Raw genomic sequence first — 15,414 nt, forward strand, 5'->3', positions numbered from 1 at the left:
ATCACCAAACCTCTTATTCAATTCGTAACTGTGATTCTTTCCAATGTGATAAAGACGGTCAAAACTTGAAGCTGAATCTGGGTGACGGGTTGTATTCTGAACAGAGGCAAGGAACTATTTATTAATCAGCGATACTCTTACCTGCTCTGAGAAGCTTGCGCGTTCTATTCTATGAATACCGCAGACTCCATCCCCGAAATACGTGTAAAATCGTCCATTTCGTGAAGCCGGGCACCCATTTTCTTTTTACGCCAAAGTCCACAACACGTGGAGATTCAGCTAAAAGACTTCATGGCGAGATCCTTAAGCACAGGTATAACCCAACTTCGCCAAAGAGAAACGAGCACTTGAGAATCCAGTGAACATCTCCACCAATTCGAGACTTTAGCATCGGCTGCGGCGTAAAACTAACCGCTCAGGTCTTCGTGTTGTCTCCGTATTACTTTATTCTTAGTCACACTCTTATCATAACATCAAGACTCGTCCACGAGATAGCAGTAATACTTATCTTTGTTTAACGCAGAATATCCGAGAGCAAATGGCCATCAGTCTGGAGCGAATGAGGGAACTGGAGGAACAAGTGAAATTGATACCAGTTCTACAGGTAAGATTTTTTCTCTTTGCTAGATTAAGATGTGCTTTCTCCACTATATGCGAGTAACCTACTGAAGAGGTTGTAATTAGAGCCTCTCTGTCGAATTAATTATCTTCCAATTTCTTAATGAACTTTTTTCTGTTTCTTTCAAAGAAGGTTGGTGTGGCGGTAACAACTGGGAGGTACCGGTTTTAAATCTCGGACGAATTATCCGCTGTTCCGGTAGTTAATTTGCAGTTTTTAGTAGTGTCCCAGTGCGGATGTCAGAACAATACCTAGAAACATAGCACGACAGCCGTCCTCAAAATCCTTATTACCCACACGCTTATGATTATTTTCTCATGCAATCAACGCTATTTATCCTCTGAAGTTGAACAGGTTCGTTAAATAATCGAAGAATCTATCATCTCAGAACACTGAACAGCCAGGATGTTAAGCAGGATATGACACACGTTATAGTACCGAGTTGGTAAGCCAGTTTTCTCCATTTCGATACAACTTGAGAAGAGTGTGCTAGAACAGTGCTTCTGGAATGCTGTGCCGTGGCGTTTTGAGCCCAGTGCCTATCTACACGTTTAACCCTTTAAATTCGAGCTGTTCCTATATATACCATCTGCTGTAACATGCTAAAACTTTGCATTCTGCCCACAGAGTGTATTTGTGTGTTTCATATGGTGTTCACAATGAAGAGAGATTGTTTCCCTGAACAGCAGGAATGGGCTGAATTTTCTAGCGGAGATGTAATATGTTTCATGAGAGGTACGAACTGAATTCTTACATATTGTCACGTGTTGGGTGTATAACGCGACAAATAACTTCACGCCGTATTGGATATAGCGAATTTTATTTCACATTCGCTCTTACAATCACACAATTTACAAGCTCAACATTACTGCCATCGGCAGTATCACAAATACCAGACTGCATACTCTTCCCTGACCAACTCGTAACTGTCTTCGTAGGCTGTGTAGTTCCCTTATAAACCCTCAGCCGGACAACGGGAAACGCCTCGCTTCCTTGTTGCCTAGTCGCCGTGTTTGCCTATAGCCTAGCAACTCTGTTGGGAGTTGTTTACGGCTACGTAGCAACTGCGGCGTCCCGTGTTACGTAATGGGTTACTGTTTACTCGCTTTGCCTAGCAACCGCTGTTTACTCGCCTTGCATAGCGACCAGCGTGCTTGGACTCGGCTCACTTCGGCTCCGCTAGGCACGTCACCGCTGGCGGGNGGGGGGGGGGGGGCGTCCTCCATAGCGCATTGCGTCACTATCATTTTGGAGAAATTCGGCATTTAAAGGGGTAATGATAGTTAATAATACGTGCTAATATTTTATTCTATCATCCTTTATGATCTCACATCGCCTGTGTCGCTGTTCGTTGAGTTGCTGCTGCTTCGATAACTTACAGAATCAGTTTACGGGTTGCAATTTTTCGGAATAACCATTTCATTTTGATGTGTTACTAGTTTTTACTTTTATTTGTTACACTCATTATTCGTTTGTAAAATGCTACTACTCTGAAATGTTTGAAGAACCACAGAATTTAGTTTGTACACGGACGTTCCAACAAAAACACACACGTGGATGTGGGAAGACCAAAGGCAGACAAACCAACACGACGCCCGTATTACGAACGATCCACTGCCAACAGAGTTATAAAGAATTGCCGTGCGGCTTCCGTCGTTCTGGGCCGAGAGACAGCAGTTTGGTTCGCTCAAGCCGAAGCACAGTTCACTTTGGCCGGCATCGGTAGCGAGCAGACCAAGTTCTGCTAAGTGATCTCGCAGTTGGTGATATGGGAACTGCCCAGATTCAAGCAAACGTTACAATGACAACGCAAGTATCATTGCTTAGCAACGGCGAGTAAACAGTCGTTGCTAGGCAAAGCCTACAACAATAAGGACAACGACGTGTTTTCTGTGCGGGCCGACACAATGTTATATAAGAGGAACATATAGTGATACTATGAAGAGAGTGGTATGGGTGTTGCAAGCAGTAATATTGTTGGTTCTATGCTATTGGTCTTCAGTTCTTCAAACCGAAGTGAGTCTGTGTACTGTGCAACTATAATAAATATTTACAGAACAATTCACTAAGTGGTTGTCTCTTCATATAACACATCCCACATGTTCTTTCATTCGTACATATATTTTTCAAATATACATGGCTTGGTGTGGCGTGAGATACTTGTATTTAACTAAAGCAACACAGTGAAAGTGAGGAAAGCCGTATTTTATGCAGGGAGAGGGAAAGAAGGGGCTGGAAGTAGGTAAAGCCGAGTTGTGTGTTTGTGTGTACTCAATACTTACATGAACTCCTTCCAGGTACAGTTGTCTGTTCTGAAAGAGGAGAAACGGCAGATGCTGTTACAGCTTCGACTTGAAGAGGCTGAAAGGAATAAGAGAAACACAGTCGACGATTTTTCAGCAGCATATATGAAGGGTAAGATAACTAGGGTAACAAGTCAGTGAAAGACGCATAAAATTAAATTAAACCCCATCAGCTGTTAGCACCTTGTAATGCCAGAGATGGCGGAAAACGGAAGGTGGCAGTGAGTTCCCCTTCTTAACTCAGTTGCATATAATTCAACGTTTTTAGCCAAATTTGCCCCCTTAAATTCAAATGATTTTGACAGCTTCCAAACTACACGTATTTCGACAGCGTCATAAATGTTATAAAGCCTTGTTCTTGAGAATATATGAACAACGTATCTGGGTCTTTCTTCCTATGTTCCGTCCTAACATTCTTAAACCAATAAATCAGCTTTGCAAAGATTCTTAGTATTGTTATTGCATAAATTAATAGCAGTCTCTGTTTGTTAGGTCAAGGAAGCAAGGACTCTGAAGGAGATCCTTCACTGAGGATACGCTCTCAGTCCTGTTCGGATGGCTCGGATAGGAACTACCCTCGAAGCTCTAGTTTCAAGGCAGTCAGAAACAGTTCACGAGACATCGGAATCACCTGCTCTGTCATAACACGGGAAGTAGGGGTGTCACCACAACGGCCTAGGCTTCGCAACGCAAAGACGAATACACGTACCGCCCTCCAACGGCTAAGTCTGAGCGGCGTGAACACCGAAGAAATTCCACCTGATGACTCTCAAAGCCTACCGACAGCTATCCGCCCTTTGAGCCACCTTCATAAAAAACTTGTTAAAGTCTCTCCTATGAATGCTATCAACTTCGAATCCGTTCTTAAGAGTGCCAACACAAAAACGTCTGCAACCAACACTGACCTTCTTAAGGACCATGTATACTCAGATGTGGAAATGGATCGTAACATCAACAAAGCGATTCAGATGTACGAAAAAACTTTCAGTACTAGACTGCATCCAAAGGACACTAGAGACATAGGAGTTCAAATAGGGAAGGTGCCAGAAATTACGCCGGTTTTATTGATCATAGAGCGACGCGATGTTGCCGTCCAGTCCGAAGATAATCACTGCCGTCGGGAAGCCTTCAGTCAGACTGAAGATATACCACGGCGGCTTATTGAAATTGGCGTTTCTGCAAAGCCTCGCTACGTCGAAACCGCGGTTCAAGTGAGACCCAGAACAAGGGATTTTGGTGCATCGGACAACACCGTCAACGATGTACTCTGCGATAAATGTAAGGTGAAGAAACGAAGTATTGGTGTCGGTCATTGTTCTGTCACAAATCTCGTAGCAGAAGAAGAGACGTCACTTTCTCTCAGCAACATTGGCATTCTACAAAATAAGCTGCCCGATCACTCCTCACCACGAATCAAGAAGGAAGTGGCTGTTAGATCAATAGGCTGCGGAACGCGTAACAGCGCTGTTGTCTCCGAAGGAACGGACACGGAAGATCTTAACATTAGAAGAAGCCGCGACTTTGGAGTCAACACAACGAAAAGGAAATTAGTAGATGCAGCTGTTGGGGACGATACGAGACGCAGAAATTCCGGTTGCGGTGTGTTTTTGTGTGACAAATGTGATGTGGCAATTCAGAATGTCGCCAAGAATATGTTAACACAAAAGTCTGATTCCACGAACCCTAGTCCAAGTGTTACCGCTGTCGTTACTTTACCCACCACAAACATTTCGAAAACAAGTCCGAGTGCAACCATTTCGCGTATACCCAGGCCTACTCCCGCCCGTGGTGCTATCTACACGTCTACGACGACAACTGTGCACTCTCCAATAATGGCGAAAGAGAAACATCGTATTCAGAGGCAGGATACTTACACGAAACTGCAAGTCGATGCTGAAAACAGACACACAACGGCGACGCCGATACAGGAGAAGAGCAGGTATACATTTCATCGTTCTATTGTCCCATGTATTTTAATTTACTTTTAGGGCATTTGTCTAATTGTAGGATGTTTTAACATTGTTCTAACCCAGTGGCATATACCAATATCTGGGTGACACCGCCCGTTCTAAAAACTTGGACCCTTTGACGGTTGTGAAATTTTATTGAATGAAAGTCGAAATATCTTTCTCACTTCTTAATAGTTCTCTACGAGAATTTTGCAGTAACTCTACTGCACTTATCTTTTAAACCATGAACAGATTTGTGTTTATATTTTGAACAAGCAAAATGAAATAGCGGGTCTGTCCCAATTTGTTAACGATGTGCCGAAAAAATGTACTGGGAAGAAAATACGATTAGTGAGCACTCGTAGTTAGCTGTTGTTAGAGACGATATTAACATTTTCTCCAACAGACGAATCCAGAACTGGGGCTTAGGTTGAAAGGAACTCCACACAGACCACTTTAATTTCGCAACAGCATTTCCTTCCTCTAAATGAGTTCTCATGAACCAAACCGAATCAATTCGCTGAGGATGGGCTGACCGAGTACTTGGTCTGTGACCAGTTCTAAGCTTCTCTTTTAGTTTCACCTTTCGCCTTTTCTTTTATATGATTTAAAAATGTGTTTTAATTTTATACTCGCGTGCTACATGAATCATATCGTTTAGTAAACGACATGTAACATCCAATTTTAGAGCATAGGAAAGTTACTGTTTCGATTTTATTTTTCGGAAATAGCCATCACTTCGATATTTTAGAAACCTTCAGAATTTTGGCATTAAGAACTAGAAGTGAAGTACGACAAAATATTTGGGATGGTTCAGAGCTATTGAATACAATGCCAGAGGTACGTAATTTTATATAGAAAATTAACAGTGATTCGTTCCCCCCCCCTTTTTTTTTTCATTCATGAAACAATAAAGTTAAAAATAGACATTCTCCCGCGTTGGATATCAATTTACGTGCTCAGTATTTCAGCAATAATTGCATTAAATTTCGCTCTGAACTTTGAGAAGTTGTTAGAATATTATTTAATTTAAAAAAAGATAAAAGAAACATTGATGAAAAAATTACCATGCATCAATGAATAATTGGTAGATTTGCATTGTTACAGTCGTAATTTTAAATAGGTGTCCTAGCGGGACCTTTCTTCGCTCTGGTGGCTCTGAGTGACTTCGCGATGCTAGCGCTTGAATAAGGAATCCGCCCCACAAGGAAATATATTTGATACTCAACTTTCTCATACATTGTAAACAGCTGTATGCACGGATTTAGAATTGCACGGATGAGCGTATAGAGCTGAGGATTGGTGAATTGAGGGTAGTGGGGAAGGAATGGATTTTTTTTTGTGTCATGGATAGAAAATTAAGGAAACGCAACGTATGATACAAGGAAAGATAGATTTTAATTCACCCGGTCCTAGTACTGTGTGCTATCAAGAGTATGCAATAAGCCCGAGGTTATCGTCATTTTATTTTCACATTTTAATTGTGGAATTGATGCTCACGTTAACAATAAAATGTGAATGTGTTCTTCGTAACTAGATTTGTTGGAGCGTGATTAGTGCTCTAAGTTTTCCTTTATCTTGTGTTCAGGAACTTTTGTGCTAGTAGAAATGTAACATATCCGGAATAAGATGCATGGCAATTAATAAACTATTATTAGTGTGTGTACTTTTTGGAGTGGAATGAGGTGTATTCTTCTGGCACTACAGCGTCAAGTGGGCTTGTGGCCTATTGTTCCAACCCTGGATGATACACGAAAACAGAACATATGTTGACTGTGTTGTATTACTGCAGTATGAATCATATCTTCTCCAAATACAAACATTAATGTGTGGAGGGTTTAATGGATTTGGCGCCGTGCCGCCTGGTATATAAGTACAACATCTGGAAGGAACCTGTATACCAGACTGCACGATACCACATTCCAGAAGATTATAATCATAATGTACATTTTTTTGCAAGTTTTACATAAATGAAATTTGGTTGAAGAAATTAATTCTGGCCCAGTAGCAAATGTGTTGAGAAGTGCTAGTATTGTATACCTGAAACTAAAAATTTTTCAGCACCAGTTTGTGTTAATAGGATGAGCAGATTGGTGATTATGAGATAGGCAGTACACACACAAGGGTTGTTCAGTAAGTAAGGTACCCCAGGCCATACAAATTAAATGAAGGTCATTACAACACTAAATTTAGCTAATTTATTGCACTGAAGTATTGTTATTTTTCAACATAATCTCCTAGCACATTGATGCATTTCCAGCTTGGCACAAGTTAAAAATTCCATCATGGTAGAAGTCAGGCTTCTTTCATTCGCAACAATTCACCAACAACCATTTCCATCATTATTGTGGAATGGGTGCCCTCCCAAGTGTTGCTTTAGAGGCCCAAAGTCAGGGCTACAGTCTGGATGGCATGAAAACAGTGCATAACATAAATGTTACAGGTTAGGGAACCCTACTTATAGAACACCTCTCACAGCTTGTATGGGTGGGAAGAGAACTTCATACAAAATTAGTCAGAAAACATGAAGGAAAAGAGAGAACTTTGAAGATGTGGGCATAGATTTGAGCATAATATTTAAAAGGATTATAAATAAGTAGGATGTAAATGAATGTATGGAGTGGTTTCATCTGGTACAGGAGGGGGGACTAGTGACTTGTGAACAGTAGTGAACCCATGAACAAATGCCAGATCAGTAGAAGAGACCAGGAAATGACCAACACAATATGAAGGAAATTATTACTATGCGGGTTCAGCAATTCATTTTACGTGTGTCATTCCTGGGATGATAGCTACAGCATCTTAAGGCACTGTAAACGGCTTTTTACAAAACCCACTGTAATTAAGTAGACAGCCCAAATTTACAGCCCTGAATGAATCCTTGAATTCCATAAGAGGCAGAAATTCTCATAATGGAGTAACATATTATCTTGTGAAGAAAGACTGCAGCTTCGTGCAGTGAGTGAGTGTGCAAATGACATTATTGTTAGCACTACAGCCTGATTGAGGCTATGGGCTTGCACATTGTACATGTCTTCAAAATCCTTAGTAAGGGGGCATTTGCTTTTACTGTTCTTTTCTCTGTATGGCTCAATATATGTGCCTTATTTGGTTCACAGTCACACTTAAATAATCAAAACTTCTGTTGCATCTAATATGAAAGTCATGGTGTGAGACACATCTAGCTTATGCAGTCTCAGAGTTTTTTAAATCAACAGCAAAAGACTGCCAGATAAATTACTGGTACAAGTACCATGTTTTTGGACATTATCCATCGTCTGTTTCTCAAGGGATATGGCTAGGGATAGGGGCTAGCTCTATCTATTGAACCCAACTGAGTAGGTTTTACCTGAGGACGGGGACAGAATCCAGTCTCTGAAACATTGTATTTTAAAAGAGAAACAGGACGGTTTTTTAAAAATAGACAAGATGATGGATAATGTCCAAAAACATGGTACCTGTAGCAATTTACCATCGTCACAATTTCGTTTTGTGGGGGGGTGGAGTCCAACTGGGTCCACTCAGCACGGCAGCCACTGATTGGCTTATTATAGCCCCCCTCCCCCAAGGTGATTATGATAATGGAGAATTTGGTGGAATGAAGATTGGCAGGGGAAACCAAAGTAATCAGAGATAACCCACCCCAGTGCCACTTTGTCCACCACAAATCCCACTTGACGAGACCCGGGATCGAACCCTGGCCGCTGCGGTGGGAAGCCAGTGACTAACCGCTTGAGCTATGGCGCAGCCAGCCATCGTCACAAACTTTTAGATCTTAAATTACTGGTGTTTGTCACATTGAACCTTTGTAAGTCACAAGTCTGCTATACTGTGGTCTTCTGGGTTATGACACCATGCAGTCTGATTGGTCGTTACTAATATTTGGAAGAAGCATGCAGAAAGTTTACTTTTGTACCGAATATAGAAATATAAGTTGGTACCCACTTTTACAGGATTGTGGTACCATAACCCAGAAGGCAGTATGAATCTTCGCAGGTATAGGTTCAGTGCTTACCATTTTGTATTGGTACATACTACTGCCCCATGGTAACGGAGGCAACTAAGCTATGCTAGTGGTGTAGGAAATGCAAACGTTTAATCACTTATTGTTTTTCACTGTTTTTACAGTGCAACATTTGCCGAGTTTTGTGATGGCTTTGCGGCAGTTGTTACACTATCACATTTCACTCACTTATTACCCACTCTTCTATATTTACATGACATATTTCAGTTTCTATAAGATCATCATCAGTGGAGACTACATTACCAACATATCTGTACAACACTTAAAACAACATTTCCAATGAGTAGATGAATATTAGAAGCAAAAGAGTACACCATGAACACAACAAAGAATAGTGCATCATAGTTTCCACTGAGTTGTGGAAAACATATTTCTAACAGCAGAACACCAGCATTGAAATGCTGCAGTGTGATCCTACAAGAAGCATTGCCCCACAGTGTTCATCAAGTTATAAGAAATAAATGTTTACCAATCAAACGTTTTACACATTTAACTTTTATTCTGTTTTAATTTTAATTGGTGCTCTTAATGGAACATAAACTCACTGTTTCAACTTAACAAGAAAAGCACCTGATGATGGTCTTATACAAACCAAATTGTGTCATATACATACTGAAAAATAAGCGAGTGAAATGTGACAGCAAACAATAGCTGCACGTCCATCATGTAACTCTACAAATCTTTAATTATATGGCAGTGAAAAACACTAAGTGATAATCAAATGCAACAGGATTGTGACATACAATATTATGAAGTGTTTAATTGCTGAAAAATTAAAATGTAAGAAATGAAGTTCAAATTATAATTTAAGAAATTAACATAGGGGAATGCATTTTGTTTATGTGAGCCTACATGCACGTACATATTTTGGATCTTACGAAGCTGTCACTAAAGGAGCTCTGGTTTTAATTGAAAAAGAATACATTTTTATGTTTAAATTGTGAAGACTGACAAAGTGTTCATTTTTACTGCAGAGAATGGGTCTGGGATCAGTCAGAAAGTTTGAGAATTGTTGTACCATATGGACACAGTTACCTCTAAATTTATGTTTGCAGGCATGAAACATCACCACCATGCCCTGCAGAAAGGCTTCTGGCAATGCAGGCAAGCAGATCTCGGGAGCAAGAGAACAAGTGCATGGCAGATCATGGGAAAGAGTTGATTTGTTCAGATGCCAAAGAAGGCGACAGAGAAAGTCCAGAAGAAGAGACGCATGCTCTTATGGACACTGGTCTCTTCCAGCCTATACAGCATGATACAAGAAAAAAGTATTATAAAATATTTGGAAACCCTTTTGTCTCATTTAAATTTCTCAGCTTCAAAATTACCCCATCTGTGATTACTATAACCTTTTAACTTTCATTTTGGTTGAATTTTATTTTGGAATATCTGGGAGACACCACCTATCCTCTGACTTAAAACTGATTATCCTACTTAAAGATTTTTGTTTCCTTAATATACTGTTATTAAATGTCGATACGGTGCTATAACTCTCATATCCTTCCTGATTCACTGATGTCATAACTTCTTTTATTTGATGAACTTAGAACACTAAATATTTTTTTAATGCTCTGCTTTGTAAGTTTTCCTATCCTTTGCAGGGCATGTAGGAATGTGATTCCTTTATGTATTTTGTGTTTAAATTAAGATAATCAAGTTATTTCTGTAAGGCATGTCTAATTCATCACAGCCATTATTTTCAGTACATAATTCCATTCACTAACTTATTTTGACTCCTGCAGCAAGTATAGGCAACGTCATAATTCATTTGTAACCAGAAAAATAAAAGAAGATGGAATTTCAGTTTGGTTTCACAGAGTGACCAAAAGTAGCAGTATGTAAGTGACATCCCAAACTCAGGCATATGAAAGTTTGTAACCTACAGGACACATTTTCTCCAATTTTGTGTATCTACATTCCCACTTCATAGGGCCCATTTTCATTATGTGCATACTTGCCAGAAGATTAATGCACAAAATATTAAACATTACAGCTCTTACAAATTGGCCACCTCATTCACAGCGTAAGTTTTATTGACATATTGCAGACAGCCATCAATTTGGCTGTTAGAGATAATATTTCTACCAGAATTTTGTTTATAAACTGATGTTAATCTTTTACAGGACCTTTGTTGCTGACAGTACACAACAGTACATTGTGCTTGTACCATTTTTCACGTAACACAAAAGAAAATTAGAAATTTTGTTAAAAGTTAATAGGCTTCAGACATGAATATTTAGGTCACTGTGTTCTGGGGTGTGATGGTGTGTCATTTGTAGGTGGGTACCAGTGTTTTGAAGGAAACTACTGCCTTCATCATCTGCACTGAAGATGGAGGCATCAGGTTCTTCTGAAAAGTTGTCTGTCTACAAACTACATGACAGCACATTCATGAAGGCTGTGATCTGAATATCCGCAGGCATGAAAACCTGAAATTTCATACAGCTATGAATATGTTTCCTGTTGCTTGTGAAAATTTTACTGGATGTGCATTAATAACATTTTATTAGGAATCACTTCCCATATTCACTGGCTTGTAAAATTTATAAAATATCTGTGTATAAATGAAGAGATTTTCAAAAATAATAATGGAATGTGAATGCAGATTTTATATGCACTGATTCTAGTATTCCATTCTAACATGTACACATTCTATTTTTACAGAACGGAGCCAAGCAAGGAGATGAAAGCTGCATTAAAAGTATTGAATGACTATTTAAGGAAATGTCCCATCACAAGTGTGCCACATCATTTGAAAAATGCTAGCAACATTGTTCAACAGGAATGGTTTAAGGTATGAACATGATTTTAGCCTACAGCTGGTTGACAATATTGAATGAATAAAAGTATCAGACAGTTTCAGTTGTGATACCTTGGCCTTGCTACTGGTTGTTTTTACTCTGCCTTATGTCTCCATGTATGATATTTAATAACTCCACTCATGTTATAAGGGGTAGGAGTATACATTTTAGATTCAGGATTTTCATTTTTCCCCCTAACATGCTGATAGTAAAGACTGAGGTGATGGCCATTCATAACTGACCAGATCCAAACCATAATGGTGGCCTGATAAAATTCACATGTTTATGGAGTTTTTGACTATATGAGATGTGAGGGAAGGGGAAGGCTTGCAGAAAAGTCTGTATTGACTCCGAGTGGTTACAAACCCAAAAATTCCTCTGGAATTTTAATCATATACAGATTTGAAAAGAAAAATATTAGTTTTGAGAAGGCGGTGATCTTTAATTTTTTTCATTTACTTTTTCTGATTTCTTTTATGAAGTAATTTCATGTCATTGGAACAAAGAAACAACAGTGTGTCTTGTTGGTAATTGTTTGAATGTGGTGCAGCTGCTAAGCCAATATAAATTATGAATTAGCACAAGATTCCTAGGTATTATTTCAGAGATACTGGGTCTAGATTTGATCAAAATAGTTTCTTATTTATCAAGATATAAAGAGGTCACCTTTCTAAAAACTCATGTTGATGGAACATATGTTTTTCTTCTCCTCAAGCTCTGGTGTGTCAGATTTTCCCCACGGTTACTATTTAATATTGTTCTGAAATGAAATTCATGCAGTTTTAACTTTTTCATGTTCTTATATTGTTGCACTAATTTAAAATGTTAAGTCAACTACAGTGTACTCCCAGTAACTTCTGCCATTGTAGTTCCTTTTTCCTTTATGTTACAAGACCCAACTAAAGTACATTTAATCTCACTTCATACAGTATTTTCACATGTAGGGGTGTGACTAGTTAGGCTTTGGGTTGGCAATTAGATTTATTGACTACTTATACACTCAGCTTGTAACTACACTTTACAAATCACTATCACACACAGACTAGTGTTCTCAGTCTCTTACATTCTCCATTAGTCATTCCTGGTAATGGCTTCTAACAGTGGAGATTCTTCAGCTCCCACCCTCACTTCATTGCCTGCTGGCGAATACTCCATGACTGACTCACTGCTTCAACTGACTAACTCCCAGGTTGGCAGCCATCTGATACCAACCTCCTAGACTTCACTAAACAGACTCTTACAACTGACTACAGTTTGTCAAAGTCAGAGTCAAAGTCACATTGTGACCAACAGTCAGTCAGTCTGTCTTCGTGTCGAGTCCCATCTGGGGCTCATGACCAGATATTTATTATTGTTTGACAGTTACTGTCTTGATATTGTGGGGTGCCCTCTCTGACAAGAGAATGGGTCTGTCTTTTGTTAGAGTCATAGTCTACGGTAGTAAGTCATTTGTCATAATGTAAGGATATTTACATTTTACATGTTAAGTATGTTAATAAAAAAAATTAAAACTCCGTGATTTTAGTCCGCAGGCGAACTATACCGATCGAGCAACTACCGCTTGTTGTCAAAGTTAGTGTTAATAAATGTGTACAAAATATATACAGGGCCTTTGCCAGTCCAGGATCAGTACAGCAAATTGTGTCCTATTTATAGTAGCTTCCACTACAACGGCAGTCTAGTCACTTGAATGGGCACGAATGGGTGTGTGCCTTGGAAAATTTCCAATGGTGCTCTTGTTTTGCAGGCACTGTAATTTCATTAGATGGGTATTTACTGTACCTGCCCCAGATGATTATGATGATGGAGAATTTGATGGAATGAAGATTGGCAGGGGAAACTGAAGAACTTGGAGAAAACCTGGCCCAGGGCCACTTTGTCCACCACAAATCCCACTTGACCAGACCCGGGATCAAACCTGGGCTGCCGCAGTGGGAAGCCAGTGACTAACAACTTGAGCTATGGCACGGCCTACTGCTTCAGTTAATAATCAAAGTCAAAAGTCACATTGCAAATGACAGTCGGTCTGTCAGTCAGTCTTGGTGTCGAGCCCAATCTGGGGCTCATGACCAGATTTTTATTACTGACTGACTGCAGTTTGGCTGGTGTCCTCTCTGTATAATGTCTTGGCATGGACCATGTAGAAAACACTGTTTCCAACAGTACCTCTAATGTTGTGCATGGACTCATTGTTGTGGAACATGTTTGTTTTGTGGTCATTTCCTAGTAACAGGTCTACATGCTACAGTATCAAATAGCGTGTAGCCATCATTACCTGAAAACCAATATGTATTATCCAGTGTTCATATATTGGAGTTATGTTTACATGTTTTTACAGATATCAAGTACAGCTTCTGCAAATCCTCTGAATGTGGAGGATTACTTAGATTGCTTTGAGGAGATGTCGAGCATACTGCTGGAGTATGTTGTGAATATGACAGACATGAGTGTAAGTATAATGCAGTTTGGTGTTCTAAGAGTAATTTTATATAAGGGTCTTCTGTTATTTTTTTGAAACTGGTGCATGTTCTGTTATGGTTCAAATTAGTTGTTTTAGAAGTAGCTTAAAAATGTTGTAATCTGCCTCTGCAATTATGTATCCACTTTGTGCCATAGAAGAAGAGCATGAAATTTTTAAACTGGCAGTCACTTGTTCTGTAATGTGAGAGGCACACCATGTCCAGGTAAGAGGTTTGCATAGTGACTACAGAAGTATTATTTCTGCTGAATTTGGTAAGAAGAGTTTCGGTCAAAATTCTTTACAGAGGGCATAAATAGACTAAAGACTGTTATACCGGTGCATTGTCATTATTTCTGACCAAAGGCCTAGGTTCTGCAATTGCAACTTTCATTGTTATATCCATTAGCGCCATTTTAAAGAGAAAAAGCATATATATTATGTAGAATTTAGGATTCTCACAGTAGTGGTTAAGAAAATCTATAACATCTGGGGTATAACACCATGTAGTTCACTGAAAGTGACTTTCAACAGGCTACGCGGTGTATAGACAGTGTCACGTAACTTCGAACAAGGCCCCACATTCCTAGTCAAATTCTGCGCATAGCTTGTGGTGGGAGGAGTTTCTTAACACTCGTTCTTCCACTGGCCGCCTGTCACTTCTCACACCCTCAAACCCACCCCCTTGTCTGAAAATTTTCTTCTGCACATTCAGTGTTACTCTTGGTCTTGTTCAAAGTTATGTGACGCTATACAGTAAAACTTGGTTATAGCAACATCGGTTTCTGCGACACCTTGTCTATTGCGTCAAATATTCAATGATACGAACTAATTCCTCATAAAGCAACTGTTTTTATACCTTGCTTAGTACGACATGCACAATTGCATCAACCTCGTATGTAACGTCATTTTCATTCCCGAATTTCTCTGATATCATGGGAAAGTTCGATATGTCTGCCCACCCTCACTTTCTCTACTTGTTGACGTGACTGTCCTGGAAGAATACGACCGCGATCTGCAAGAGGACTGTGAGTTTTATGCGAAAACCAGGGTGTGGGGTGGGACTGCGTGAATAGTGCAAGAGGACGCGGCAGGTTGTTAACTGCATGCCTTTCCTAGAATCGCTTCTAACAGGACATCACATTGTCTACTTACCCTATAGTGTTCCTGCCTAAACCCAGAGAAGTGCAGTAGCGAAAACATGGCAATGAAAAGGAAAGTTTTAAGCATTGAAGAGAAAGTTAAAGTGATTCGAGAAAT

General features: G+C 39.6%; 1 protein-coding gene across 4 annotated transcripts in view; it reads left to right on the forward strand.

The window, feature by feature from the left end:
• Window positions 1–15,414, forward strand: part of LOC111862311 (KN motif and ankyrin repeat domain-containing protein 2) — a 104,202-nt gene that overhangs the window by 74,763 nt on the left and 14,025 nt on the right. For all 4 annotated transcript variants that reach the window (XM_033750622.1, XM_033750621.1, XM_023847590.2 and 1 more), the window contains 6 exons: window positions 524–604; window positions 2,917–3,034; window positions 3,415–4,861; window positions 9,951–10,163; window positions 11,560–11,689; window positions 14,035–14,145. In XM_033750622.1, the coding sequence (XP_033606513.1) occupies window positions 524–604; window positions 2,917–3,034; window positions 3,415–4,861; window positions 9,951–10,163; window positions 11,560–11,689; window positions 14,035–14,145 (2,100 nt within the window). The remainder of the gene's footprint in view (window positions 1–523; window positions 605–2,916; window positions 3,035–3,414; window positions 4,862–9,950; window positions 10,164–11,559; window positions 11,690–14,034; window positions 14,146–15,414) is intronic.

This window comes from Cryptotermes secundus, unplaced genomic scaffold (assembly GCF_002891405.2).
Source record: "Cryptotermes secundus unplaced genomic scaffold, Csec_1.0 scaffold179, whole genome shotgun sequence".
Taxonomy (NCBI): domain Eukaryota; kingdom Metazoa; phylum Arthropoda; class Insecta; order Blattodea; family Kalotermitidae; genus Cryptotermes; species Cryptotermes secundus.